The sequence below is a fragment of the Perca fluviatilis genome, chromosome 21 (assembly GCF_010015445.1).
Source record: "Perca fluviatilis chromosome 21, GENO_Pfluv_1.0, whole genome shotgun sequence".
Taxonomy (NCBI): domain Eukaryota; kingdom Metazoa; phylum Chordata; class Actinopteri; order Perciformes; family Percidae; genus Perca; species Perca fluviatilis.
The window spans coordinates 16,673,410-16,700,583 of NC_053132.1; the positions used below are offsets into that span (position 1 = coordinate 16,673,410).

General features: G+C 39.3%; 2 protein-coding genes across 5 annotated transcripts; one reads left to right on the forward strand and one right to left on the reverse strand.

The window, feature by feature from the left end:
* Nucleotides 1-17: 17 nt before the first annotated feature.
* Nucleotides 18-12,880, reverse strand: si:ch211-180a12.2. 2 transcript variants are annotated; one of them, XM_039788042.1, is made up of 13 exons: nt 12,669-12,880; nt 9,088-9,414; nt 7,692-7,985; nt 6,936-7,241; nt 6,525-6,635; nt 5,662-5,823; nt 4,540-4,854; nt 4,395-4,445; nt 4,046-4,300; nt 3,423-3,770; nt 3,022-3,294; nt 1,931-2,206; nt 18-1,714 (listed from the first exon to the last, which is right to left on the reverse strand). In XM_039788042.1, the coding sequence occupies exons 1-13, from the start codon at nt 12,718-12,720 to the stop codon at nt 1,674-1,676; spliced, it is 2,811 nt and encodes a 936-aa protein (XP_039643976.1). In that variant the 5' UTR covers nt 12,721-12,880; the 3' UTR covers nt 18-1,673. The 2 variants fall into 2 exon arrangements, with proteins under 2 accessions (XP_039643976.1, XP_039643978.1); XM_039788044.1 differs by having other exon boundaries at nt 20-1,714; nt 4,540-4,770; nt 12,669-12,878.
* Nucleotides 12,881-16,255: 3,375 nt separating this feature from the next.
* LOC120551004 (chymotrypsin-like protease CTRL-1) lies at nt 16,256-27,105 on the forward strand. 3 transcript variants are annotated; one of them, XM_039788088.1, is made up of 7 exons: nt 16,256-16,358; nt 20,683-20,697; nt 20,846-21,014; nt 24,439-24,509; nt 24,546-24,707; nt 26,100-26,248; nt 26,418-27,105. In XM_039788088.1, exons 1-7 carry the CDS (start codon nt 16,301-16,303, stop codon nt 26,814-26,816), a joined length of 1,023 nt encoding a protein of 340 aa, XP_039644022.1. In that variant the 5' UTR covers nt 16,256-16,300; the 3' UTR covers nt 26,817-27,105. The 3 variants fall into 3 exon arrangements, with proteins under 3 accessions (XP_039644022.1, XP_039644021.1, XP_039644024.1); XM_039788087.1 differs by having other exon boundaries at nt 24,439-24,707; XM_039788090.1 differs by lacking the exons at nt 20,683-20,697; nt 20,846-21,014 and having other exon boundaries at nt 16,264-16,358; nt 24,439-24,707.
* Nucleotides 27,106-27,174: the final 69 nt, after the last annotated feature.

Sequence of the window (27,174 nt, forward strand, 5' to 3'; positions counted from 1 at the left end):
CATACAAAAAACAACATTCTTAATTATGAAGTCCCTTTTACCCAAACAGAACATAACAGTGCAGGCTTGCATTTGGTTTCCTGATGTTCAAGTCAGAAATATTCCACCCACAGCAATTTAATTCTAATGATTTGCTTGCTTGAAGCAGATTTTCAAAGTAAAAATAATAGGTCTACATTCTTGAACAAATGAAAAGTTGAACGCATAAATACTGAAACACAGCATTTTAGAGTTCAATAGGGGTTTTGCTGCCACAACTGTACTTGGTCTGGTATGACCAGCTCATGATGGCTAATTTGAGTTTACATTAGCAAACTTAACATTATATATTGTTGTTGTTGACATTACTGAGTCAAGTAGCTGTGTCTCTCTATACTCTCCTCTACTTGTGCTATACTGTTACACTTCACAGTAGTCGAACATTTTGTACATCTATCAAAAATCTGTTGCAGGTGTGGGGTAATACTACTACTGGGGAAAAAGAGATAAAGCCAGAGACAGACAGAGCTGTGCAACATCTGATAATGTCTTTAATAAGAATGATAAGGAAAAAGATAACAAAAAAAAGAGACTATCTGTGGTTCTGGTGCATTGATTGTGATCCTCATGGTCACTGTTATCGAGGTTCAATGCTAAATCGAGGAAAAGTACTCTTTTGAAAAGAACACTTTAAATATTTACCATTAATGCCACTCTTCTGCAAAAGTTACATAGGCTCGCTTTAAGGTCTACAATTAAAAAGATTCTGTCTTTGTGAATATTTGAATGTTTAGATGTTTAATATTTTTATTCAGCCCTCCCTGTCATGAAATCTTAATTATTAAATTATTCGGCCAATAATTTTGTTTCAAATGATATTCAGTAGGTCACTTATCTTGAACAATACTAACTACAAACTGCATATTTATTATAGTTGACTAGCTGTATTCAGTTTGTATTGGTCATGTAGCCTACTACATGAAATTAATAGAAAACATACAGTAAGTGTGTGCTAGTATGGTAAATGTACAGTGTATGCAACATGTATGGAAGTTGCTAGAATTTTAGGTGGCATGTTACAGATTAACCTAATTTTATGTACAAGGAATGAAAACTGTATTTTACAACATGTATGTTTCTAGTTGTTGACAGCCATGGTATGTTTGCTGAATAATCGGAGAGGAGGAAGTTCTAAATTAAACATCAACCACGCAGCACCTCCTCTTCTCAGCACAGTGAAGTGATATTCCTGTGGTCAGAGTGCAACAGAAAAAAACCAGAAGTGTATTTTAAAATGAGAACTTATTTCAGAGGTTGACCAACAACAGATATTGGAACACGGAACTTTGCCTGTTGACTCATTTTCACAGACAAAAACAAAATCTAAAGAAACATCTCTCCAAAAAAAATTATTTAGATTTTATTTTCCAAAGCTGATTTTTAAAAAATCCACAGAAGTGGATTATTATTGCAAAAATTCTTTGTACAAAAATACCATATGTAAAAATCATGAAGTTAGAAAAAAAAGTAACAGGGACAGATTAAGAATATAAAATAATAAATAAAGACACAGAAATGTTGGAAGCAAAACTACATCAAAGACAGTTGGATATCCTTAAAAACATACTACTTCATATTTAAAGTTATAGAGATATATATTTGATATATGAGATCGAAAAGCACTCTTGCACACATCAGGGCTTTAATGTAGAAGATGAAATTTCCTCATTGGGCTCTGAAAGAGAGGACACAAGATCACGTTAAAAAAACTCAACTTGAACAAACTTCCTGTTGACGGTTACTTTTTTCTTAACAAAATGACAGTTACCAGATTGGTAGTCTGTCAATCAACCAGTCTTGTTTTCTGGTTTTAGTGAGAATACGTCATGATGTAGACTCAGTAATGTGTGCGTGTACATGCACTGTAGGTTTGTTGTTTGTAGCGTCTTACCTGTCCAGGTTCGATAAACAGGAAGCTTGAGTGCAGGGTGTGTGATCTCCACGCTGACTCTCAAACGTGCTCTCTCATTTCCTCTGGGACCCTTCGTCAAGTTGATTCTGTTGATGTGCAGTGCTCCTGGGCCTTGCTCTCTTTCTTTGACACTGTCCTCATCCACTTCTGACTTGGTTTCCTCGTCCCTGTCAATGTTGTTATTCTCTTCATCCACCTTTTCATCGATGTATTCTATTCCTTCAGTGTCAGGGTCTGTGACGGCAGCTTTTGTTTCTATAAAGTAACAACAGTTTTAAAATTTGAAGACAGCACCAACGCTCACAGGGTTTGTGTTGTGTACAGAAATAAAATCTAAATCTTTGTTAACGTTTTTAAGTCAGAGAAAATATGAATACTGTATTGGCCAGTTTGCACAATGTAATTTGAATTGTGCTTTCTGCATATTATACCCCTCCTCCATGCATCACAGTGGCCACAGTGTTGGCTGTGCAGCAGTGCACATCCGTTAAGTTTCCACTTATAATGCAATGTTTTTTAGACTTCATATTGTAAATCGAGTTTGCTCACCCACTGAGGAGAAAGTATGAGTACTGAATCAAACAAATCTACTTTCCTGAAACATTTTAAAGGGCTATTCCAGAGATTTAGTATTGCACTTCAATAAAAAATAGAGACAGATCAACAAAAGAATGGTAAAAATCAATACAGCAGACTTTGGAATATTCTAATATTATGGTTCAAGCTTCAATATATAGTATACATGCTGGCTCCTACACTTCCCATAATGCAATAGAAACAGCATGTTTCCTCAGATGCTCCCTATCAAGTAAATACCAACTGCCCCTATTTTTAAGCACAGGCTTCCGATTAAAAACTGGTCGACTTCGAACCCAAGCCTAAAATAACCCAGATGACATCACCAAGGTTATTTTCCTAGACTTAAAGTAAGCTCCTCCAGAGCCACAGAAGACGTTACGCAACTGTTTTCACAGGTTGGAGTTCTCCACCTGTAGAGTAAATTCATGTTGATGTGAGATTTTTGTACTACAAACTTTTGAAAAAAAAAAAAATACAGTAATGACAAGTACTTATTGCATGTCCATTCTTCAGTCTCTCCAGCGGTTTGTTGGTCTGACTTGGCAGGCTTGTGGACCTCTCCAGGGCGCACACACTTTTCAGCTCCCTCTGTCCGTCGTCTCCTATCTCCTCGGTCTCGTTGGATACCAGTGGTGAAAGAGTGGGTCCTCCCGCTGCCCAGAGTAATTTCACCTTAGGGTGACCTCCCTTCAACATGAGAGAGAACACACCAACCCCTTCACTGCTCCAACAGACCGAGATCAATGGAGGAATGGAGGGAGCAACTAAGGGAATACAAACGGAAATTGTAAGTGAATGAAAAAGAATAAAAGCAGTTTTTTTTCCCCGATGAGTTTAGATAAGGATAACATTCAAAGTTGTTGACAGTAAAAGTGCCTATAAAAATTCATACCAACGTCAACATTTCTCCAGTGTTTCTCAATAGGCTCGTGTAGGGAACAGTGCTCGACTCTACAAATAATCCCTCCTCCTCTCTCCTTTTTCTCCTGATTTGTTGGCCTTCTCTTCAGAGTGGCTGTGGCCCTGTAGAGTCTGGGCTGAGTCTGTATGGGGCCCCACATCTCTCCTCCCACTATCACCTCCTCCTCTCGGTCATCTTGCTCTCCCCCCCTGAGCTTCAGCCAGGTGACTGATACGTTCGGGGGGTAGAAATCTGTGATTTCACATCCAAGGATCAAAGTCTTCTCTGGGGAAGAAGTGGAGCCAACGATTTCGGACACACACGGCCTCTTGATGAACCCTATTTAGGATGAAGTGGAGATTTAAGCTTTCATTTTTTTAAGATTATTTTTTGGGCATTTTCAGGCCTTTATTGACGAGACAGCTGAAAAAAGAAAAGGGGAATGACATGCAGCAAAGGGCTGCAGATTGGAGTCGAACCCCGGGCCCACTGTGTCGAGGATTAAACCTCTATATATGGGCGCCTGCTCTACTAACTGAGCTATCCGGGTGCCCTAAGCTTTATTTTTTTTAACATTTATCATACATTTTATGCCCTTTCTTCCACTCTCTTACCTCTGGTCTCACGGGTAACTGGCTGCTTCAGGGCGATGTGGTGGACACTGACCCACACTTTAGTGCCTCCCTTTTCCAGTTCACTCCGAGGCAGTTTACACTGGCTGAAGGCTGAAAAGACTCCTTCAGAATTGGGTCTAGGGGAGGACGAGGCCTGGGAGGCGACAGGGCTCAGCTCACTCCCCTGGCAGAACCAGCGGAAGGTAATGACGTCCGGATGGAAATGTGATGCCAGGACAGTCATGCTGATTACATCTGGATGACAGAGATTGCAGGGATGTAGCCTCTCACAACCAGGACTGTTTTACATGTACTGAACTACAACACATGGATAAACTGTTTGCCTTACCAGAGTCACTTGGTGTCTCTGCCAGCTGGATTTCTGATACTTCTGGAGCAGCTAAAAGACAAAGTTTACACAAATGTCCATTCCATAAATTGTGGAAATCATAGAAAAGCAGAGGCAAAGTAAATAAGTAAAAATATTTTCTTACACAAGATTGTAAACTTCTCTGACACCCTCTCCACCACGATCTTATCTTTGCCCATGTAGGACACCTGACACTTAAACACCGCCCCCTTGTGGATTGAAATCTGGGGGATGAAGGTGAGTGAGGAGATCAGCTGTTGAGTGCCACTTCCAGATGAGTACAGCGGCCCCAGAGTGTGCAGCTTGTAATAACCCGTCTCGCCTCTGGAGGGGAGCAGAGGGCCTTTCTCTGACGCTGGGGAGGTGAGAGTTAGACCATAGGGCAAATGGATGGTGGTTAGGGGGTTATAGAGGCAGTTAAAGTTAGTTTTGGAGGTTCCTATGTGTGTAAGGTTGTAAATTGTTAGCATAATTAAGTGTAAAAGAGAAAACATGGTATGTTTAAGGAGTAGTTGCAATACATTTCATGTTTTTTATTTTGACATTAATCCAAACATTTTTTGTTTCTTCTATTTAATAACCCTTTAAGATCCTGTTTATTTTTATTTTTCATTAGGTAGCTTTAAAGAAACAGTTGGACAACCGCCAGGTAGCTTAGCATAAATACTGGAAACAGGGGGAAACAGGTAGCCTGGCTTTCTCCAAAGGTTAAAAAACTCCACATACCAGAATGTCTAAAAAAGCGCACTAATGAAACAGGTTACCGGTATACCTGTTTTGTTTAATCTGTCTCATCTGGTTGTATGGCAACCTCATGGATGACAACACGACACCAGGAAGTAATGGTCCACGGCCAAGATAAATAATATAGTCTCATAACTCCAACATAAAACCCGTGTGTTGTTTCCTGCTTTGGTTTTTGCACCGATTCAACAAATAAGTAAAAAAAAAAAAAAAGTGTATTAGTGAGCTTTCGATTTAGCTGCTGACAGTAGCTTCATATTTACCGCACAGGCATGTGAGTGGTATTGATCATCGTCATTTCACTCGGAAAGCCAGCGAACAAGTGTATTTCCCAAATGTTGAACTAATATTACTAAGGTTGGGAAAATGATCTTTTCCCACACTGTGTGACAGTAATCATACATAGGATACACACTTTGATCTCCACTAGAATTCTGTCAAACCGTGTCAGACAGTGTCAAAGAAGTATTCCCCAGTATAGTCGCTGGTTACTCGCTCCTACCTGTGAGTGAAGTGTCAGAGATAGGGGTGTCATTGAGAAACCATGCTGTCTGGACTCGGTCCACCCTCCGGCCCTCAATGCTTATTGTCACCCTGCCCTTTTGACCAACAATCACGCGTGGAGGGAGAATGATCCCTGACACATTCAGAGACTTCTTTTTCTCTGAGTGAGGGGAAAAAGAATTGAGATAAATAAGTCAGTAAGAGAAAATGGGAGCTGGGGAGGCAGCTGTTCTTCAATAATTACAGGATTTGCTGTCAATAATAACAATTGTACAGAAGAGGATTAGGACCTCATGTGAAAAGATTTACAAGCATTTGAGTTCCGAGTTTAAAGTCAGAATTCTGACTTTAAACTCAGAACTCAAATACATTTTTTCACATGTGGCCCTAATCCTCTTCCGTACAATTGTGCATTTCAATCCAAAGCATGCATTCCTCTTACCCTGCTGAACCAGGTGCTCCTGAAACCCATTGCGTCTGTGTGCTTCCAGTCTAACATGGTAGTGTTTTGGAAATGTGATACAGCATATGCTAGTTCGGAGTTACTTGAATGCATTGTTGCATTTTCCTGGTATTTTCCCAACATGGCGGTAAGGACCCCACATGGAGTCCAAAGATACATTTGAGCAGTCAAAAAAATGATTCTGTTACCTCAAATTATGTTAATTTCAATTATATAATTCCTTTGTTTTGTGAAGAATTCAAGACTTTTTTCCTCTCTAAGACACCAAGGCCAATGGCCACAACGGCAAGTACAAAAAAACCCATCTCTCTCCATGCTATGGCCATATTGAGGGTCTCATATAGACTTTGCTTTATTTAAGGGCTTACAGTGGAATCTACTACTGTCCTTTGACTCACCATCCCTTCTTCTCCAAGAAACACCAAAGCAGAGCAGGACGACCAGTACCAGAGAAATACACATCAAAGCCACAGATGCTTTGGCTGATTTAGTCAACACTGGAGCCTCAACTATGAGGAAACAGAGTGAGAAAATTGTAAACCATGCCAGCATCAAGAACAGACCAAACAAGTTGCAAACAATTGTGTGGTTATTAGGCAGCCAGGTTTTTTTTTTTTTTTGTTCTTTGCAGTTCTCAGACTTTGTTCCAAGCCTCTAGTTTCAGGGGATTGTACAGTACGTCAAACCATCATTCAAAGTGAAAAAAAGATATTGAAAAACAGAAATGATAGCATGTCTCAAGTTGGTGTGACTTGTACCCTGTCTCCGCTCTACTTATAAATCAGTAGAAACTCTTGTCAAATATATACCTTGAGGGTCGAGTTTCTCGAGGTACGCTGAGCCACTGACAGGGTGCACTACCCCAGGTTGGTTTACTGCACATTCCACCTTTCCACCTTGCTCCCTCTGCTCAGGGCTCAAAGTATAATAGTGCCTGGTTCTGTAAGTCCCATCTGGGTTCACCTCAGTGGCGGGGGGCTCAGGGAGGACTGTGCTGTTTTGAAGCCAAGATACAGATACTTCCTCTGGGTAGAAACTCTCCACGTCACAGTAAAGAGTGAGAGGAATGTTGTTGGAGTGTGAGAGTACTGCAGCAAGTCTAACAGAAGGAAGGTCTGAGGAGAGACAAAGACAACCTTATAAAGATCTTTTGGTGTTAAATTTTAGATTTTAAGGATAAGCAGTTGTTCCCACAGTTTCTACTATAATGATTGACAGAAGTAGCTATTCCAGTTCTACGGCCGAAAGCCTACATTCTGCCGCAGGCTAAAAACACATCTATTTCGACTCCACCTTGGTTAATAAAAACAAACAAACCGTACAGTTGCACTTTTGTTTGGTTCTTTGTAGTTTTGCTTATTTAAAGCTAATGTACTGTAATTGCACTTACTTCTTGTTGTCTGGAATTTGTACCTTCAAGGTTAAAAGCCCTTAATTGGAAGTCACTTTGGATAAAAGCGTCAGCTAAATGACATGTAATGTAATTCACATGAAGTACAAATATGAGTCATTGTGGTCATTGGGCCAATGTACAAGGTCAAGCAATGTGTCTTTGTGTCACTCACAGGTAATATTGAGTTGGAAATCCAGCTCTTGATAGCTGCCATAGTGTGACACTTTGCAGCCAAAGGTCACGTTCTGGTCCTCGCGGGAAGGGTAGAAGGTCAGGTTGCCCACAGCCATGTAGTACCCATCTGGAGTCTGTTCACCTTCAATGTGGTAAGGAGGTTGAATCACTTGCCCATCTCTGGTCCAGGAGAAAGAGACAGGAGGAGGGTAGAAACCATCTGCATGGCATGTAAAGTGGCTCTCTGTTTCTAACACCACCCACTGCTGAGGGATGGATAGAGTGGGGGAAGCTAAAAGGAGAAGTAAAAGAAATTGAGGAAAAAAAATAAAAAAAAATAAAAAAAGAGGATCAAAATGTTCAGCTTTGTACCTGCTTTTATTATTTCTACTAGATCATGTTTACATGCTTTAATGTTCAAAAAACACATTAAGTTTATCATACTGTGTCTGAAACGCTCCATTTTAGCGCCTGTCTCTTTAAGCCCCTCTCCCAAAAAAGCCCCGTCTGCTCTGATTGGTCAGCGTTTCTGGGTCTTCCTCATCTGTGCTCTGAGTCTCAGCACTGTCATTGCAGCCAAGAATGACTGTAAATGCACTTTAGCAGCACTTTCTACCTATATCAACACATTCTCACTCCCATCTCGTAAAATACGGACGCTTGGTCAGGTGCCTTTGTCATTGTTATTGACGCTAAAAGTCTCTTTTAGTGTCATAACGCGCTTTAACTAAACACGCTTGGTCGGGACTATTGGCGTCCCTTTTGACAGTTAGGTTAAGGAAAAGCTTGTGGGTTGTCTTACGTTTCCATGACTCGCGGGAAGAACGGGACGTTTGAGTTTAGGAAAAGGTTGTGGGTGGGCTTCCGCTTCCGTGACACGTGGCAATAACGGGACGGTTAAAGACACACGCGGGACACAAACCCCGGTCTCCTGGGTGAAAGTCCTGTGTTTGACCCATACACCACCCCGACCAACCTCCCTTCGCGGAATTTCCCCCTTACATACTACTCGCTAAAACGTGTGTAGATGCTGTTCTCCCCGGTACGTTCTACAAACATGCTGAAGGGTGCTTTTTTGTCGCTTCAGACGCTGACTGCCACTGACAGCCACTGTCCAAAACGTCCATATTTTAAAAGTTCGGAGTGAGAACGGGTTGCCTACATATAGTATAGTTGTGACATCACAACCGCACAGAAGTCCTGAAGGCTCGTTTTAAGGCACAGTTTCTGAATGCGGGCTGTTTGCATTTCTCTGTAGATTGAGCGTTTTGATACTTTCACAGTATTTATATAGCACCTCGACCTGCTTTATAAAAGACATGGAAATGTCACTTTTTACAATATGGGACCTTTAAATGTACAAATCAGATCTCAACAACTGGACAAAGACATACCGAGGATACTGAATGTAACGTTGCTGGAGTGCAGCATTGTGGAGTTGTAGCTGACGGTGCATTCATACTGCCCCTGCAGGTTGAGACCGGCTCTGAGGACAGTCAGTGAAAAGTCCCCGTTGATGAAATCAGTGGCATCCCAACTGAAGCCTTCCTTTATTTGAGTTGCCGCTTCTCCGAATGAGGCGATGTCAGAGCCGTTACTTATCCAGCTGACTTTGATGAGAGACTTGTCTATTTTGTCCCCCTTTACAGAAAGAGGGAACGTCACATTGCAGGGAAGAGTTGCATTTGTATTCGGGCTGGCCTGTATTTCACTTTGAGACACTGTAAGCAGAGAAAGAAAGTTTAGATGGAGTGAAAAAAAGAGCCTTTGCTGAACAGCACTTATTGTTTCTTACTGCAACACATGGGGGTTCTGTAAGATGTAAAATGTGACTTTATTTGGTTAATGATTGAGTCAGATCTTCAACTGAAGTTTTAATTTATGTCAAAACAGGAATGTATTTTATAACCTGAGTCGAGCTAACTTATAACACCACAGCTGGTAAGAATCGCTTGCGTTTCGACCTTTCCCCGGCCCGTTTGGAAAACACACAGTGGAAGGGGAACTGCAAACAAAAAAGAAAAGGGGCGAACAGGCCCTCTCCAAGTGTGACCAAAACAGTGTGTGTGTCGTATAAAGCCTGCTTGATAGCCAGAGGCCGGAAAGCGAGGGAGCCAGAACAGAACACCAGGCGGTGAGATACTGTGTGGGAGAAGTGATTGGTACAAAATCCAAGCTTTAAACCCCAAGGAGACTGCGATAATTGAAAGGAAGAGTACAGACCCACAAATCCAAGCGGCCGTAACTCAGCTCATACAATGAGAAGACTGAAGAGAGCAGCCAAGAGCCAGCATCTGGAGAACTGCAGAGATCTACAGCTGAGGTGGGAACTCTGTCCAAGGACAACAATCAGTTGTATACTGCACAAATCTGGCCTTTATGGAAGAGTGGCAGAAGAGCCATTTCTTAAAATACCATAAAAGTGTCGAAAGTTTGCCAAAAGCCACCTGGGAACACCAAACATGTGGAAGAAGGTGCTGGAAACGAACTTTTGGCAACAATGCAAAACGTTATGTTTGGCGTAAGCACCACCCATCACCCTGAACACACCATCCCCACTGTCAAACATGGTGGTGAGCATCATGGTTTGGGCCTGCTTTTCCGCAGGGACGGGAGAGGTTAATTGATGGGAAATGGAGGAGCCAAATACAGGACCATTCTGAAGAAACCTGATGGAGTCTGCAAAGACCTGAGACTGGGACGGAGATTGTCCAACAAACAAGACCAAAACAAAAGCAAAATCTACAAGGTATGGTTCAAAAAACATACCAGGTGGCCAAGTCAAAGTCAGACCTGAACATCGAGAATCTGTGGAAAGAGAAAACTGCTGTTCACAAACGCTTCCATCCAACCTCACTGAGCTCGAGCTGTTTTGCAAGGAGGAATGGGCAAAATGTCAGCTCTCGATGTGCAAACTGAAGAACATACCCCAAGCATTACAGCTGTAATCGCAGCAAAAGGTGGCGCTACAAAGTATTAACTTAAGGGGCTAAATTTTGCACCAATACAGTTTTTATTTGTTTAAAGGTTTGAATACCAATAAATTTCGTTCCACTTCATGATTGTGTCCCACTTGTTGTTGATCCACAAAAATTACAGTTTTATACTTTATGTTTGAGGCCTGAAATGTGGCAAAGTCGAAGTTCAAGAGTCGAATACATTCAAGGCACTGTAGCAACCATTGAGTGACTCTTGCGAAGCAATTTCGTCACAAACACCATAATCCTCTATCAAATGAGAATTTTAATCCATGAGCAATAAAACCCTACCTTTGTTCAGTTAAATAAACTCAAGAGTTTTGCTTCCACAGTTTTACTTTTAAGTCTGATGTGACCAGTAGCTAATGTCAGCTAACATTAGCAAACTTATACTGCTGTATAACTGACATTACGGAGTCAGTTATGAGACTTCTCTGCTTTTGCTAGTAAAACATGTTTAAACAGATAACAGACTGACATTCCAGTGGTTTTATCACAAAAGTAATACAAGAAGTAAACACACTGGGCAAATGAGTAATCTTATTGCCTCTTGTAGCCACAAGGCTAAAGCTCCCTTTAAGCCTGACATTTTATTTAAAAAATAAATCTCAATAACAGCCTAAGAACAATACAGGCATATAACAATACACCTGCAACAATAAATGTCTAAGTCTGGGCAACGACAACTCATCCAGGTTGTTTTTTACATGTCAAAAACCTAATGAGAAGTGACAGAGGAATTTTATGTCGAGAGTTTGAGTTTCATGAAATTCTCCGCTTCACAGTCTCTCTTTTCACCCCTAACCATAAATCAGTAAACTCAGTATCCCTACCTAAATCAATGTAAATAGAAAGCCTTTTAGTCTGGTCTGACCACCCAATCAGATTAATCAGTAACTAGTAATAAATACTTGGCAGGTATTGTCAAGCAATGGAAAGGTTTATGTTGCACCTCTTGTTAAGTGTGATAGATGGGCTGATCATAGCAGGTTGACAGAAAAAGAATGAGAATAAAAAAAAATATATATATGACTAATGCTCTACTTTGGTGTTTATTTTGGCTCCAAAAGTACAATAAGTAAACCATTTATCAAAAAACATCCTGATCCACCAATGAAGAAACACCTGTTGGACCTGTGGTCCAAATAGATCAACAGTTCGAATCATTAAAATAATTTAAAACTTTCAGGTCAATTCAGAGCACTTGCGTCTACATTTAGAAAAAATAATGGTCTGATAATAAGAACATACTTTTCACCACTTGTAACCATGGTCATTATCATCTCCAAATCACCTTGACATGATAACAGTTAAGGTATACAGAGAGGAGTGCCATATTGTATGTTAGAGTGATTTCACTTCTAAATAATGACTTAGCTTTGGCCATTTCTCTCAGTACATGTGAATTATTAGACTGTGGGGATGACATTTTACATTGCAATATCACTTGTCATATGTCAGCATGTATCGTTATAGTATTTAAGAGCCGTTTAGTAAAACAAACACATTTGCATGTGCAGTTTTGGCTGATTTGGCCGAATCCAATCACATCCGACAAATCACTCCACTTCATGTGAATGTCTTGTAAATCCAATGCTAGCATAAAGCAGTCCTATTCACTTTATGTATTATAATATAGCCCAAACCTAATACACTGTATACATAATGCTCTGATACTCGTACTGGTCCTAACATACACTGTGAAGTTTACATGTTGACGCTGAATGTCTGAACATGACATCTGTACTTTTACTCTTATTTTAACTTGCAGTAAACCACTAAAAGATCTAAACAAACTAATGATTAGCATTGGGACTATTAACTGTAAAACATCCCTGTTACAAGCCTTCAAATCCAGATTCCATCTGAGACAACTCATCGTCAATATTTCCAATTTCACCTGGTCAGCTCAAACTTGGGCAAACGTGGTCATTAGGTCAAGAAACAACAATGTAGTCTTTGTAACCGGCCTGCGAGTATAATGGCACAATACTCACCATGCTTTATGAGAGTCAGAAGGACGACACAGATGAGGACTTTACACCGCATAGCCAGGCTTGTCTTGAGACCAAGTTCTTATCATCTGGCCCTTTTGTCGTTTTATATAGAGCAATGAGGTGACAGGGGGCGGGTTTGTCCTGCCAGATGGTAAATAAGAAATATTGTCCCTGGGACTCAGTGAAAGGAGGCCCTTGATATGTGTATGTCCTCTTAAATAAACGAGCCCTAGAGGACTGATAGAGCGAGGAGAAGGAGGGAGATGTGCAGGGACCCACAAGTGGGCAAATAGGTCGCTTAAAATTCAGACGGGCCTCTGGCCAAGATTTTGGGGCTACTTTACATTGGTGCAGTGTTGCCATGAACAAACAGAGAGGGTGATCCCACTGAGCTTATGTGGGCAAACACTCAGGCGAGACTAAAACTCTTTTCTTTCGGAGAAAAGTTAGCGTGGTGTTGAATTTGGAAAAAAAATAAATAAAAGAGGATAAAAACAGAAGAATGGTTGTTTTTCCCCCTCTGTACAGGCTGTCTATCTTGTAGTCAGCTCCTGCTACGATCGTCGCCTCTGATTTAGGTTAATTTTTAGCCTGAACAAGTGGCTGATGTTTGAAGGAGAAGGTGTTGTCGGTTTCATCCCCCTCTGAATATTAAATTAACTTGATTTTGCTTTTTAAATTGTTTGACAGCACTTTAATTGGTTGATTCTTTCTCTTCCACCCTGCTTTACTTTAGGTAAAAACCAAAGTGAGACTTTAGAGTGATTGAAAGAGGTGAATAATGTGTTCCCTTTCCCTGTTTGTGTTTGGTACTTTGTGCTCTGATTCGTCATGTTTTCACTTTTTCTGACACTCGTTCCTTTTAAATCAGGTCAAAAGATTGAGTGCACTTCACGAGGGTTGGAGAAGAGGAGGGACATCAATCAATTAATCAATTTTATTTGTCACACATTTTATTTGTCACATGAAACGTTTACATTCCAATGAAATTTAGTCCCATCAGCTCCTTCAACCTGTGCATGATTCATCATGAAGCAGAATGTGGCCGTCAGATTGGCACACAGAAAAAGGGTCACCCGGTTGAACGGCACTCCAGGATCAAGCCAAGTCTCGATGAGAGGACACCACAGCTCCCAACATCCCACTGGAACAGAAACAAGCACGGAGGCCACCCAGCTCACCGTCTGACGCCTGCACACTGGTTAGCAGGACGCCCAGCAGAGAAGCCACATTCAGTGTTCATTTCCTCCATGCTTGCCTTGGTGCCCCTTCTGATGTAGAGATGGGCGCAGAGATGGTCCTGCTTGTCCACGTAGTTGGATCGTAGCCATAGGCGGTAGCTGATGGCCATCTTCACCTTTTCCTTATGAATTTACTCTTGAAAAAAAGTTGATTGGCCAGGCTAGCAGAGTCAGCAGGAGAGTTGTAAGTTGATTTCCAAATCCTGATGAGTGACTCAGTGTCATGAGATGGCCGCAGAGATGGTCTTGCTAGCTTGTGCTCTTCTCTTTTTTTCCTGTCTATTCCGGGTTCCGCCATCCATTCCGACATACCCCCACTCCGACATTGGTGTCTAATTGTCGGAGTGGCAGCACTTCCATTGTTTTCAAACGTCCCACCACTCTGACAATTTTTGTTTCCATTAGGGTTAGGTTTAGGGAATAGCAGCATGTCGGAATAGTGGCATGTCTGAATAGAAGCATGTCGGCATTTCGGACTGGCAGCATGTAACCATTTACGCCGATGGTTACATTTGAAAACTCGACCGGCCAGCTGGCATAATAAAGCAACTAATATTTGTAAAATAGAAAATTCAGCATACATTTTACGGAGCTGACGGAAAGGTGACTGGAGAGGTCCGCGCCTTCTACACCAAACATAAGGGTTTGATGGAGTACACGCAAGCTGATGGAAGGAATGAAATAACTGTGCAGACTTTTTATGATCGTCGTGCCTTAAATCAACATGTTTTTTTTTCTTGAGGTCGAGAACCATTTAGCAGTTTATCTGCATACAAACAGTGCTGGATTTTGTACTTGATAGTCAAAATTGACAAAAATGTATAGGATTTGAGAGAGTGTGAGATTAGATAAGCATGTCCTTTACATTTTGCAATGTATACATTGTCATGTGCACTGGGCCAAAGTGTTACATACTGTTAAGTCCTGGAAACTGTAGTTTCATCCGAGCATTTTTTTTTTCTTTAAAAGGCTTACATTTATTTAGACATAAATATTTCTGTATTTGGTGGCCAAAATTAGGATGAGTCGATAATATGATAATCTGACTTTCAATATAAAATTTACTGTTGTTCCTATATTGATATTTAAACATTTCAACCTCTAAATGAAACCTATTAAAATGTTCAGCATCTTGCATTCAAGCACTTATGATACAATATTCTCATCAGGTACACTCCTTAGAAATTCCCTTCATGCTTCCAGTTAAAAACAAAAATAGTCACAATAACAGGTTGGGCAGTAAGGACAGTTGTTTTGGTTTCACATCGTTTCGAAACAGTTTCATTTAAAATAAAAAAGGTTTTTATTAGTCTCTAAAAGAAATGAGATAAGTGATGAGTTTATTATGCCTCTATCTACTTTAAAAACAAAGCTGATTCTTAAAGAAATTGACATTTTGGGAAAGGCTGCCAAGAGTCTGGTAAAAAGGCAAGGCAACTTTATTTATATAGCACATTTCAGCAACAAGGCAATTCTAAGTGCTTTATTAAATAGCAATTAAAACAATTAAAAAGATTAATTGAAGACAATATAAAAAACAAGCTAAAAAGAACAAGACTGGTTTAATATACAGGAATTAAAGTTACAGTGCAGTGTAAGAAATTAACAATTATAATAAATCAATTTAATTTGTCACATGAAATCGTACCATAAAACCAGACGTGTATAGTCCAGGTGCAGTAAAAATCCTGCCATGTTTTTGGATCTGCCTCTACATCTAGAACAGGTGTTTTCACTAACGAGCTCATCTACCTGGTAGAGGAGCTGGTTTAGTGATGGTTGGGACAGCTGCTGGACAGGATTTCTACTTTCTGGCACCTGGACTATACACCTCTGCATAAAACAATCAACACCACTCTCATTTGCCTGAAAAATATGAAGCCAGTTAGCTTGGTATGAAGACTAGAAACAGCTTGTTCTCAACACTTTGCCAGGCATTATGCCAAAAACAGCATGAACAAGGAACACCAAATTATATACACCAGTAAATGCCAAAAAGAGCAGGAACAAGGAACACCAAATTATATACCGGTAAATAACAAAACAACGCACGCACCCACACAGGTTTGTGGCACTATCTTTTTGGGGACCAGTCATTGACATAATGCATTCCCTAACCTTAACGGTTACCCTCACCCTAACCATAACCTAATTCTATCCCTCTATCCCAAAAAGCTGTTGGGACCCCACAAGTATACTGGACTCCCAGTTTTTGGAACACGAACACACACACACACACGAACACACACACGCACCACTAAGACGTACCTTAATACACACGCACGCACGCGCACACGTTTGATTAGGGAGGGGTCAGTGTACTTACTAGATAAAAGCTAAATCAGCAGGACTCGCTGCGCTTACTGTAGACAAGAAGTTTCATGACAGCACATGATGGCAGCCTGGACTGGATGGATACTGCTGATGTGTGCGGTCCTCACTGGGCAAGGTGAGCTTTTACACTGAGTTACTAGTTTATTCTCAAACCAACTTTTCAAACCAATACAGCCTCTCTTTTTTAAAGTTTTTGTTGACAGTGTTATGGCGTTTTTCCATTACATGGTACCTGCTCAATTCGACTCTACTCGCCTCGACGCACTGTGCGTCCGCTTTCCATTGCAGATTTTAGTACGGCCTCAGCGTGGCTGGTCGTCATAGCGGTGCCGCAGTAAACTGCCGTGACCCGTTCTCTTAAAGGGGTGATAGAATTATTGTATAGGGTATTTCACACTGTTCCTTAAGGTCTCCTAATAGGGTATGTAACATTGGTTGGGCTGAAAATTGCCTGAATGCTATTTTATGGGCCCTTAACTACCCTGTGAATATAGCCCTATTTGTAACAAGAGCTTTTCTTCCAAATATGGTATGCTCATGAATATTTAGATGAGCTGCGCGCTGATTGGTTTGAGCAAACCACATAGAAACACATTGGAGACGAGAAAGCAGGTCTCATATTTCAGACACTGCCATGTTATTAGGGGTGGTACGGTTCACAAAACCCACGGTTCGGTTTGTATCACGGTTTTAGGGTCACGGTTTTCGTTTCTGTACGGTTCTTGTTATTTTTTCTTTTAATCTTTAACACTCCAGAATATACTTCAGCATATGATATATAGCTAAAATTAGCATATTGAATGCATGTTGCACAAAACATGCACATAGTGGCAGTTCTATATATTGTTTTATTTCATCATAGGTACCATGAAATCCAAAATGTTCCCACACACCAGACTATAAACGACGCTGGCGCATCCTACAGCTCTGGGCAGCCTCTCTCCCACCTTGACATTTCTGCAGGTGAGCGGACGTGACCTGCAGCGGCACCCCACTCAACTTGAGGAGCGGGTCGCCCGGTGTCTCTCAAAATCTGACGAAAATCTTTTAAACTGACCTTTGTCGATCTGAAATGAAGACAGATTCAGCAACTGCATGGCCTATTTCTCGCTTAAAAGGTTTTCAGAAACACGTTTCGGTGAACTATTTTAGTACAATATGAGATCGTACTCTGAACGAGCCGCCATGACAGTCTATTTTGAAATTAGGGACCAGCCAGACTCATGTGACGCGATCGTCCAATCAGCTGCCATGGGTTGCGTTTGTCACGCCCATCCCGCTCGTCATTTCCAGTTAGTGTTTTAACATAGGTGTATAAAGTGGGCACTACGGCAGTAAGAGGTTAGTGCAGCTTAACAGTGTACTGACGAACCGTCGGTACACACATGCTCGAACCGAGACTAGCGTAACCGAACGGTTCGAACCGCATTACCCCCTAATATATATATATATATATATATATATATATATATATATATATACACACAGAATATTTTTATTTATTATTTTCCTCTGTATTACTCCTGTTTATCACTTGTCTCAGATAAGGTTCCTTCTGTTTTATTCTGTGAAAAACAAATAAAAGTTCTAAAAAAAAAAAAAAAAAAATGCATTAAATTGAAATCAGATACCATTGTTAGCTTTATATGACCTTGGGGTAGCTGTAATATAATGACGGACGAAATTCTAACTGTAAATATACTCTAGTTATGCCGGCAACTGGCAGCCGGCTAGCTCCGCCGAGCCCCAGCCCCAGTAGTAAGTAACTGAGAAACTGTGACTTTCACTTGGTATGGAGGTTGCGCCGCTGTGTGGAGCTCCTAAAGCCGACACGTCTTTACCAAATTTGCAATTAGCGTCAATTTTCGTAAGACGGCCCATATTTGAGCTTTATATAGTTGATTTCTTGTATAAAAAGTCTCAGAAGTGAATTTAATAACGAAATAGTAGACAAACGATGTATAACTTGTAGGTGGTACGGTTCATGAAAAACACCCGAACCGCTTCGGTTCGCTAGTCTCGGTTCGAGCATGTGTGTACCGCGACGGTTCGGCCAGTACACTGTTAAACTGCACTAACCTCTTACTGCCGTAGTGCCCACTTTATACACCTATGTTAAAACACTAACTGGAAATGACGAGCGGGATGGGCGTGACAAACGCAACCCATGGCAGCTGATTGGACGATCGGCGCACATGGGTCTGGCTGGTCCCTAATTTCAAAATAGACTGTCATGGCGGCTCGTTCAGAGTAACGATCTCATATTGTAGTAAAATAGTTCAACGAAACGTGTTTCTGAAAACCTTTAAGCGAGAAATAGGCCATGCAGTTGCTGAATCTGTCTTCATTTCAGATCGACAAAGGTCAGTTTAAAAGATTTTCGTCAGATTTTGAGAGACACCGAGCCCCCCTCCTCAAGTGGAGTAGGCCGCTGCAGGTCACGCCACGTACCTGCAGAAATGTCAAGTGGGAGAGAGGCTGCCCAGAGCTGTAGGATGCGCCAGCGTCGTTTATAGTCTGGTGTGTGGGAACATTTTGGATTTCATGGTACCTATGATGAAATAAAACAATATATAGAACTGCCACTGCTATGTGCATGTTTTGTGCAACATGCATTCAATATGCTAATTTTAGCTATATATCATATGCTGAAGTATATTCTCGGAGTGTTAAAGATTAAAAGAAAAAATAACAAGAACCGTACAGAACCGAAAACCGTGACCCTAAAACCGTGATACAAACCGAACCGTGGGTTTTGTGGGAACCGCTACCATTCCCTAAAATATATATATATATATATATATATATATATATCTCTATCTCATGTTTGTTGAGATGTGAACGTTCATATTAGGTGCAGCTATATATATATATATATATATATATATATATATATATATATATATATATATATATATATATATATATATATATATATATATATATATATATATATATATATATATATATATATATATATACACATCTCAACAAACATGATACAATAATATACAGCCATATAATGATATAAAATATATTAAATTTTTTTTTATAGATTTAAATATTCTTTAACCATGTGCCATCTCTGATAAAAAAGTCGGGTTTAAATTGTAAAGATGCAGGTTTTTTTTCAAAAAAAAATATTTTTTTTTTGTTTTTTTTTTTTTCAAACACTTTTTGTTTTTTTTACTAAAAATTAAAAAAAAATGTTTTTTTTTTGTTTTTTAAAAATAAAAAAAAAAAATTTTTTTTGTTTAGAAAAAAAAAAAAAAAAAAAAAAAAAAAAAAAAAAAAAAAAAATTAGAATTGATTTTTTTTTTTTTTTTTTTTTTTTTTATTTTTTTTTTATTTTAAAACATTAAGAATAACGGAAAAAAAAAAAAAAATTTTTGTGTTTTTTTTTTTTTTACTTTTTTGTATAAAAAAAAAAAGAGATTGTAGAAAATTATAAAAAAAAAAAAAAAAAAAAAAAAAAATATAATTATATTTTTTTTATTTTATATTTTTCTTTTTTTTTTTTTTATTTATTTTTTACTTCTTTTAAAATATTTTATAAAAAAAAAAAAAAAAAAAAAAAAAAAAAATTTTATTTTTTTTTTTTTTTTTTTTTTTTTTGTATTTTTCTTTTTTATAAAAATTATAAAAAAAAAAAAAATATAAAAAAAAAAAGGATGTTTTTTTTTTTTTTTTATTATTTTTGTTTTTTTTTTGGTTTTTTGTTTTTTGTTTTTTTTTTTTTTTTTTTTTTTTTTTAGTATATAAAAAAAAAAAAAAAAATAATGGTAGTTTTTGTGTTGGTTTCCGGTTTAAAAAAAAAAAAAAAAAAAAAAAAAAAAAAAAAACTCCATTATTTTATTTTTTATTTTATTTTTTTTTTTATTTTTTTTTTTTTTTTTTTTTTTTGTTTTAAAAAATAAGTAATATATAATTTTTTTTTAAAGTATTATAAAAAAATATATTTTGTTTTTTTTGGGTTATTTTTTTATTATATTTTTTTTGTTTTTTTTTTTTTTTTTTTTTTTTTTTATTTTTTTTTTTATAAAATAAATAAAAAATTAAAAATTAAAAAAATTAATATAATTATTAAAATAATTAAAAAAAAAATAAAAAGAAAAAAAAAAAAAAAAAAAAAAAAAAAAAAAAAAAGATTGGGTTTTTGTTTTTTTTTAGTATGTTAATTGAGTTGATTATTAAATGAATAATTAAAAAAATAGAAATAGTGGTGTAAAAAAAAAAAAAAAAAGGATTGTGGGGCGGTGCTGAAGATAGCGCAATGTGTTTTTTGTTGTTGGTTTTTTTTTTTTTTTTGTTTTTTTTTTTTTTTTTTTTTGTTTTTTTTTTTTTTTTATAATTATAAAAACAAAAAAAAAATAAAACAAAAAAAAAAAAAAAAAAAAAAAAAAAAAAAAAAAAAAAAAAAATTTATCTCTTTCCTACAGGGTCAAAGGCTCAGGGTAAGCACAGTCCCATGTCATATATTCCAGAGATGCACTGTAACAACAAGGAACACAGCTACAAATGAAAAAAACTTTTAACTTCACATATGATACAGCCTCAATTAACTTCATGTGTATTGACACACAGATGTCTTTGCTCTGTCAGATTGTGGGCTGGCACCTCTGAACACAAGGATAGTGGGTGGTGAGAATGCCACAGCTGGGGCATGGCCCTGGCAGGTTAGCATGCACATTAATTTTGCAGCGATCCACATCTGTGGAGGGACCCTCATCAGTGACCAGTGGGTACTCACAGCAGCCAGCTGCATCATATTGTAAGTGCTCCTTTATCTGTTGCCTTACTGAACTCTGTGATGGAAAACCCTATGGTTAAGAACAAAGTCACTCTTCACTATTAGCTAAAAAAAAATTGGTAGCCATTGCCTGGTTTATGTCAGCATCAGGAGTCCAACTTTTCTTTGTTAGAAAAGTAGAATTGGTTTTCTGGGGCTACAATGCACAGAAACAACACATACAGTACAGGCCAAAAGTTTGGACACACCTTCTCATTCAATGGGTTTCTTTATTTTCATGACTATTTACATTGTAGATTCTCACTGAAGGCATCAAAACTATGAATGAACACATATGGAATTATGTACATAACAAAAAAAAAAAGTAGTCAAAAATGGTTTGCATTTCAGAACCTTAGAAAATGGACAGCGGCCGACGCGAACACACACGCCTGTTAACTCGATAATAAAGCCGTAAAGTAGGCTTTCAACTCAGGACAGCGCCACTTCTCACATAGCCTACAGATAGGATTGGAGATAAGCAGTTTAGCTAACTGACACGTAACAGCGATCAGCTTCGTGGGAAATTAAGAATCAATGCCACCGACATCACCAATCACACTATGACAGACACTCCACTCAGCACCAACTACAATGTTTAATTTTAAATTAATGTAGCCTAGCCTACTGGCAGTCTGGCACACGTGGGTGCTCAGTATTTTCCGTGGGTGCTCGAGCTCCAGAGCACCCACGGTATCGATCGGCGTCCATAAGTGAAAAGAGTTAAACACATAACAGTTACTTTCACCAACAGTAATTTGACATGTTAGCTTAGAATGTTGTATTAGCAACAATTCAGACCATTAGCCTGTATTGGTTAGCTTACTTAGCTGTAACATGCTCGCAGAAAAACTAAATTCTACTAAATCATACAGCAACGATAAAAAAAAAAACAGCTTTAAAAGGTCCCATGGCATGAAAATTTCACTTTGAGGTTTTTTTAACATTAATATGCGTTCCCCCAGCCTGCCTATGGTCCCCAATTGGCTTAAAATGGTGATCGGTGTAAACCGAGCCCTGAGTATCCTACTCTGCCTTTGAGAAAATGAAAGCTCAGATGAGCCGATCTGGAATCTTGCTTGTTATGAGGTCATAAGGAGCAAGGTTACCTCCCCTTTCTCTGCTTTGCCCGCCCAGAGAATTTGGCCAACCCATGGGAGAGAGACATCATGGCTTTCAAATGAGAAAAGTGGCAGATGGTCAAGGCCACACCCCCACCTTGCCCCCCCTCTCTCCTCCTCAATAGCTAGAGACACAAAAATGGCACATCCTAAGGAAAGCTCATTGTGGGACTGGCTTTAGTGGCTGTAATTCTGCACCAAGGCTGAATTTTGGGAAAGAGACTTCAGATACAGTATTAGGGGACCACTAAGGCCTATATAAAAGCATCCAAAGAGCACCATGTCATGGGACCTTTAATAATAAAGAGTGCGGATAGATAATGCTCCAACAAGAACAACAACTGTGCTTCTTGTGGTTACTAGCTACTACAACACCCAACTGAAAGATTAGACTGCCTGACCAAATTAACAGCATGTTGCTGTGACTGTTTTGATCCCTTCAGGTCATGAGGTTTGATCCAATTTCGGCACAGAGCAACCCATGGCAATTTAAGTCTAATCCAACCTGAAATGTATTTATTTATTCATTAATTTCAGGTTTATTTGTCAGGGACAATGCACACTAATAATACATAAAAGTAAAATGTGCCAGAATTAGCCTGGAGGCTATTTTACATCCGCTGTCCCGGGACTGGTGGTAAGAGGTCACCCTAAAATTAAACGATTATTATTATATAATACGATTAATCTATCAATAATACATACAGATGTGGCCCTATACAACAAAATTCAATTATACTAATGCTAACAAACAATTAGAAAAACAAGAACAGCTGGGTGAGATCAACACAATTAAACGCACAGCTGAACTGTCCGACCAGACAAACAGGGCGCAATAACTAAAGACATACATGGTGGACCTGCACAAAAACAACATTGCTGGGACGATAACAAGCAACATACTATTTCCCTAACTATACAATAGTGAAACAGACACACGGGCAGAGTACAAAAAAAACACAGACAGAGCAGGAGAGACCAGGGGCCTCATTTATAAAACTGTGCATAGATTCTATTCTGAAGGATTTTGTGCGCAAAAACAATATTCTGATTTATAACACCTTGCGGCGCACACCAGTACGCACTCTTGTCGTTATAAATACGGACGTGCGTTATCTTATGCGGTCCTGCACGAGGACCAAGGTCATCCCATATTTGTCCTAATAAGGTCCATGTTAATCAATCAATGAATATTCCAGCCTTGAAAGGAGCCCTTGATCACCAATCACGAAACGGAAAAAATGGGGGAAAAACACGATTCGGTGATTGTGAGATCGATGTGCTCCTAACAGAGGTAGAACATCGAAACAAAATCCTGTTTGGAAGCCTTAACCCTTGTGTAGTGTTCATATTTTTGTTACACAAACTTAATGTCATGTAACAGATTTAGCTCAATTACCAATGATACATACATCGTTTATGGTTCATATTTGCCATTTACCCCTGTGAGATCACATTTACGATGATATGATCGTTTTCGTTTTTTGTGAGAAAAAAAAAAAAAGGAAATTCACTTATTAAAAAGATAAAAAATAGAAACAAGATTTTGGATCATTATTGGTGCTTATTTTTTAGAACTTAATCAGAACAGGTGAAAGTGCTTGAAATGTAACAATTTGGTAACTTTGTGTGGGAATAGCAGGTGCAGAAAGACAACATTCCCACACAGACACCTACACTCAGACTCGACCACATAAAGACACACACACACACACACACACACACACAACACACACACACACACACACACACACACACACACACACTTTCACGGGGAGAGCAGCGGAGGAAAAACGCATTTCCCCCGTTGCTGGCAGCCCCTCGCCGGGAGCCGCGACCGGCTCTTGGTCGGTATAGCAAGAAAGGGATCGTTGAGTTCAGGAAAACAAAAACTGGGTTAGGTTCGGAAAACGGGGATACCATCGGAGTTCACTAAAACGCAGTCTACAAAACCTTTAGAGCATTACGCACGATCACACGTGTGGTCAAAAGGTTGCGGAAAACTGGGAACATTTTTACGCATGGAAATTCTTTATAAATCCCGACTATTGCGAGGAATATTGCGACGACAAATTTCACCCTGCTTCACGCAACTTTTTCTTGTATAACAGGTTTTATAAATGAGGCCCCAGGTGTAGGAGTAGAGTGGTGGGGGGCAGTCTCTTGCTTTGCTTTTTTTTTTTAGCAATCTGCTTTTACTGAATTGAGGAGCTGACATTTACTGATACACCACCAGTCTGTTCTGATAAAACTTGATGCAACCAGTCTTTTTTGAATTCATCCAGAAACTTTCCTAGTGTATGGATTCTCTACTTCGGAAGAAAGACTCAGTCTGGCCCCAATGTTCATGAGGTGAACCGCACCGTGTCCCAGATCATCATCCATCCTGACTACAACAATGTGCCGTTCAACAACGACATTGCCCTAATGAAGCTAAGCAGCCCTGTCAATTTCACTAACTACATCAGACCTGTCTGCCTGGCAAGTAACTTCAGCCAGTTTTACAACTCCACCCCCTGCTGGGCCACTGGCTGGGGCAGACTTGGAAAGGATGGTGAGTATTGGCATCACAACCCAAGAAAGTAACTGCTAATCATCATGTAACTGTATTGTCATTTTGAGCATGTTAGCATATTATACAGAGATGTTTATGCTCAACGCATTGTTCTTTGCAGTATTCTCCAAAACACCAGGGCGTACAGACAAAAAAAATCTGTAAATTAGCAAGAAGTAGTAGAGAAGAAGAGACCGGAAGTAAAGGAAAGCAGGCTGTCTGGCAACAGTAGTAAACACTTTCATGTTTAACACCGATGTACCGCAAAACATTACATTGTGACTGTTGTTCATCTCCAAATCGAAATTACGGTCTGCCTGTAACACTGTTAAGAGCACGCTTTCCATGAAGCGTTTTTTTTAGCTTTGAAAAAACCATCTCATGTTTTTCCACACTCTCCAGCAAAATGTGTTTAACTAAAAGCGCAGCGCACCAGGTTAAAAAAAATTCAGAGCTGCACAACCATGCGCCGCGACAGCTTTGGAGCCTTTGCGCTGGAAACGACACGTAATGAATCCCTCGTAACTTCTAGGCATGTCCCGCCCTACAAAGCAGCTCAATTGGTTGGGGTAAGGCATTGACCTTGAGTGGTTAAGATTAGGGTAGCTGATTGGTCAGGGGATAGGACCTGAACCATAGACTGTATAATATTAATGGACAGAGCATGTGTGATGTCACCCATTGGTTTGTGGAAATCTGCTATGTGTCGTTGAGTTTCCCGTTATGGGCGTAGCCATCCTGGTTGCAGATGTGACGATTTTAGACAAGAGAAAGGAAGGAGGGAGGAGCCCTTACACTCTACATTACATTACACACTTTCACTGGCAATCACATCATAGCCACGCCCTAAAACACCCCCTGCTTTATTGCATATTGTAAAATCAACGAGACCATCATTCTTGTAATGCAAGTTTTAGGCACTTCGCATTTGCAGCACTTGGCCGAACCGGATGCTTTGTCCATTAATATTATACAGTTTATGACCTGAACAAAATTGGGTTACGTTACCTTGCGTAAGCATGGACTCCTGGCCAACAGTAGTGTGTGAATGCTATTGAAGGACGGATCTTGCCTAGAAGTTGTGTGGGTTCCATAATAACGCAGAAATGACAGCCGTGGCAACATCATTTTATGGCGCGCGCACCTCACTCCCGGAACACCGCAGCGACCATAAATTAAGCTTTACAGAGCTGCTAGCATTACTTTAGACTCTTATCTTGTTTTCGGCAGTTAACCTGGCGATAGATAGATAGATAGATAACAGGAAGTATTGCATTGTCAGAAGACTCCACAAGGTCTAGTTGGGCTTTGATCAACAAATACGCTGCAAAATAAATCTCCGCAAAACTGTGCAACAAAAGTAAAAACTATTTCCTTCCCTCTCTCCCACAGAGCCCCTGCCAGCCTTTGACTCACTGCAGGAGGTTCAGATTCCTGTCATTGGAGAAAAGCAGTGCAGTTGCAACTACCTCCCAATACAAGGAATAAACATCACTGACAAAATGATTTGTGCAGGACAAGAGAACAAAGGAACATGCCAGGTTAAAATAACCAATTGTTGTAATATTTGAAGCAGCTGTACTGAATACTTTTGATTTGTTTTTCTTCTAAAGATGTTATGGTCAGTGAGAGTGTGCCAGGCTAGAAGACTACTACGGTCTCATTTTGCAACCTTAATTAACAATTTGGGTTTTGTCTCTCCGTTTTCAGGGGGATGGCGGTGGACCTTTGCAATGCAAACAATCCTCAATGTGGATCCAGGCTGGCATTAGCAGTTTTGTAATACCTTGTGCCCTAGATGGTTTTCCTGATGGTTACGCCCGAGTGTCTGAGTTCCAGACTTGGATCATGGATCAAGTGATGGGCGCGAATGTTCAATTTGTGACATTCAGATCCAGTGGCACCGACCAGGACAACAGCTTTGTGTGTCGCAGCTCCGTCCCTGGAAATGCAACCACAGCAGCTCCAAACGCAACTTCCACAGCAGCTCCAAACGCAACTTCCACAGCAGCTCCAAACACAACTTCCACACCATCAACTGTTGCAACTAAACTTACAATGGTTGTCATCTTAGTGACACTGTTCCTACAGCACATTGTAGCGCCATAGCACAGGTTTCAACTTACAACTTCTCAATTTCTTCTTCTGTTGTTTTGGGATATTTTGTCTTTTAAATAATTTTACAAAGATTATATTTATAACATCATGATGATTCTAGCGGAGTTTGTTTGGTGAAAGTGTCGCCACACTGTAGCTTTGAAGCATGGTTTTGTCTTTGTTGTAACATTTCTTTGAATGGCCTATTTTAATGAAACACAAACTTCATTTAACATATATCTTCTCTGTAATACCAATCATTTTTCAGAAATAATGTAAGTAAATAAAAATAAAACAATAATCATCTGTTTGTCTTTATCGGTCACAATGGATTAAAATAAAAGACTCCAAATCTAAAATCAAGATCTGA

What these genes read in the sequence shown, in the direction of transcription:
- si:ch211-180a12.2 (XM_039788042.1), bottom strand. Translation starts at nt 12,720, where the DNA reads ATGCGGTGTAAAGTCCTCATCTGTGTCGTCCTTCTGACTCTCATAAAG. An exon ending in CGTTACATTCAGTATCCTCG is followed by an intron (nt 7,986 to 9,087) that starts GTATGTCTTTGT and finishes TTCTCCTTTTAG; the next exon opens with CTTCCCCCACTCTATCCATC. An exon ending in CGAGAAACTCGACCCTCAAG is followed by an intron (nt 6,636 to 6,935) that starts GTATATATTTGA and finishes GTTTCCTCATAG; the next exon opens with TTGAGGCTCCAGTGTTGACT.
- LOC120551004 (XM_039788087.1), top strand. Translation starts at nt 16,301, where the DNA reads ATGATGGCAGCCTGGACTGGATGGATACTGCTGATGTGTGCGGTCCTC. An exon ending in GCAGCCAGCTGCATCATATT is followed by an intron (nt 21,015 to 24,438) that starts GTAAGTGCTCCT and finishes GAATTCATCCAG; the next exon opens with AAACTTTCCTAGTGTATGGA. An exon ending in AGAACAAAGGAACATGCCAG is followed by an intron (nt 26,249 to 26,417) that starts GTTAAAATAACC and finishes CTCCGTTTTCAG; the next exon opens with GGGGATGGCGGTGGACCTTT.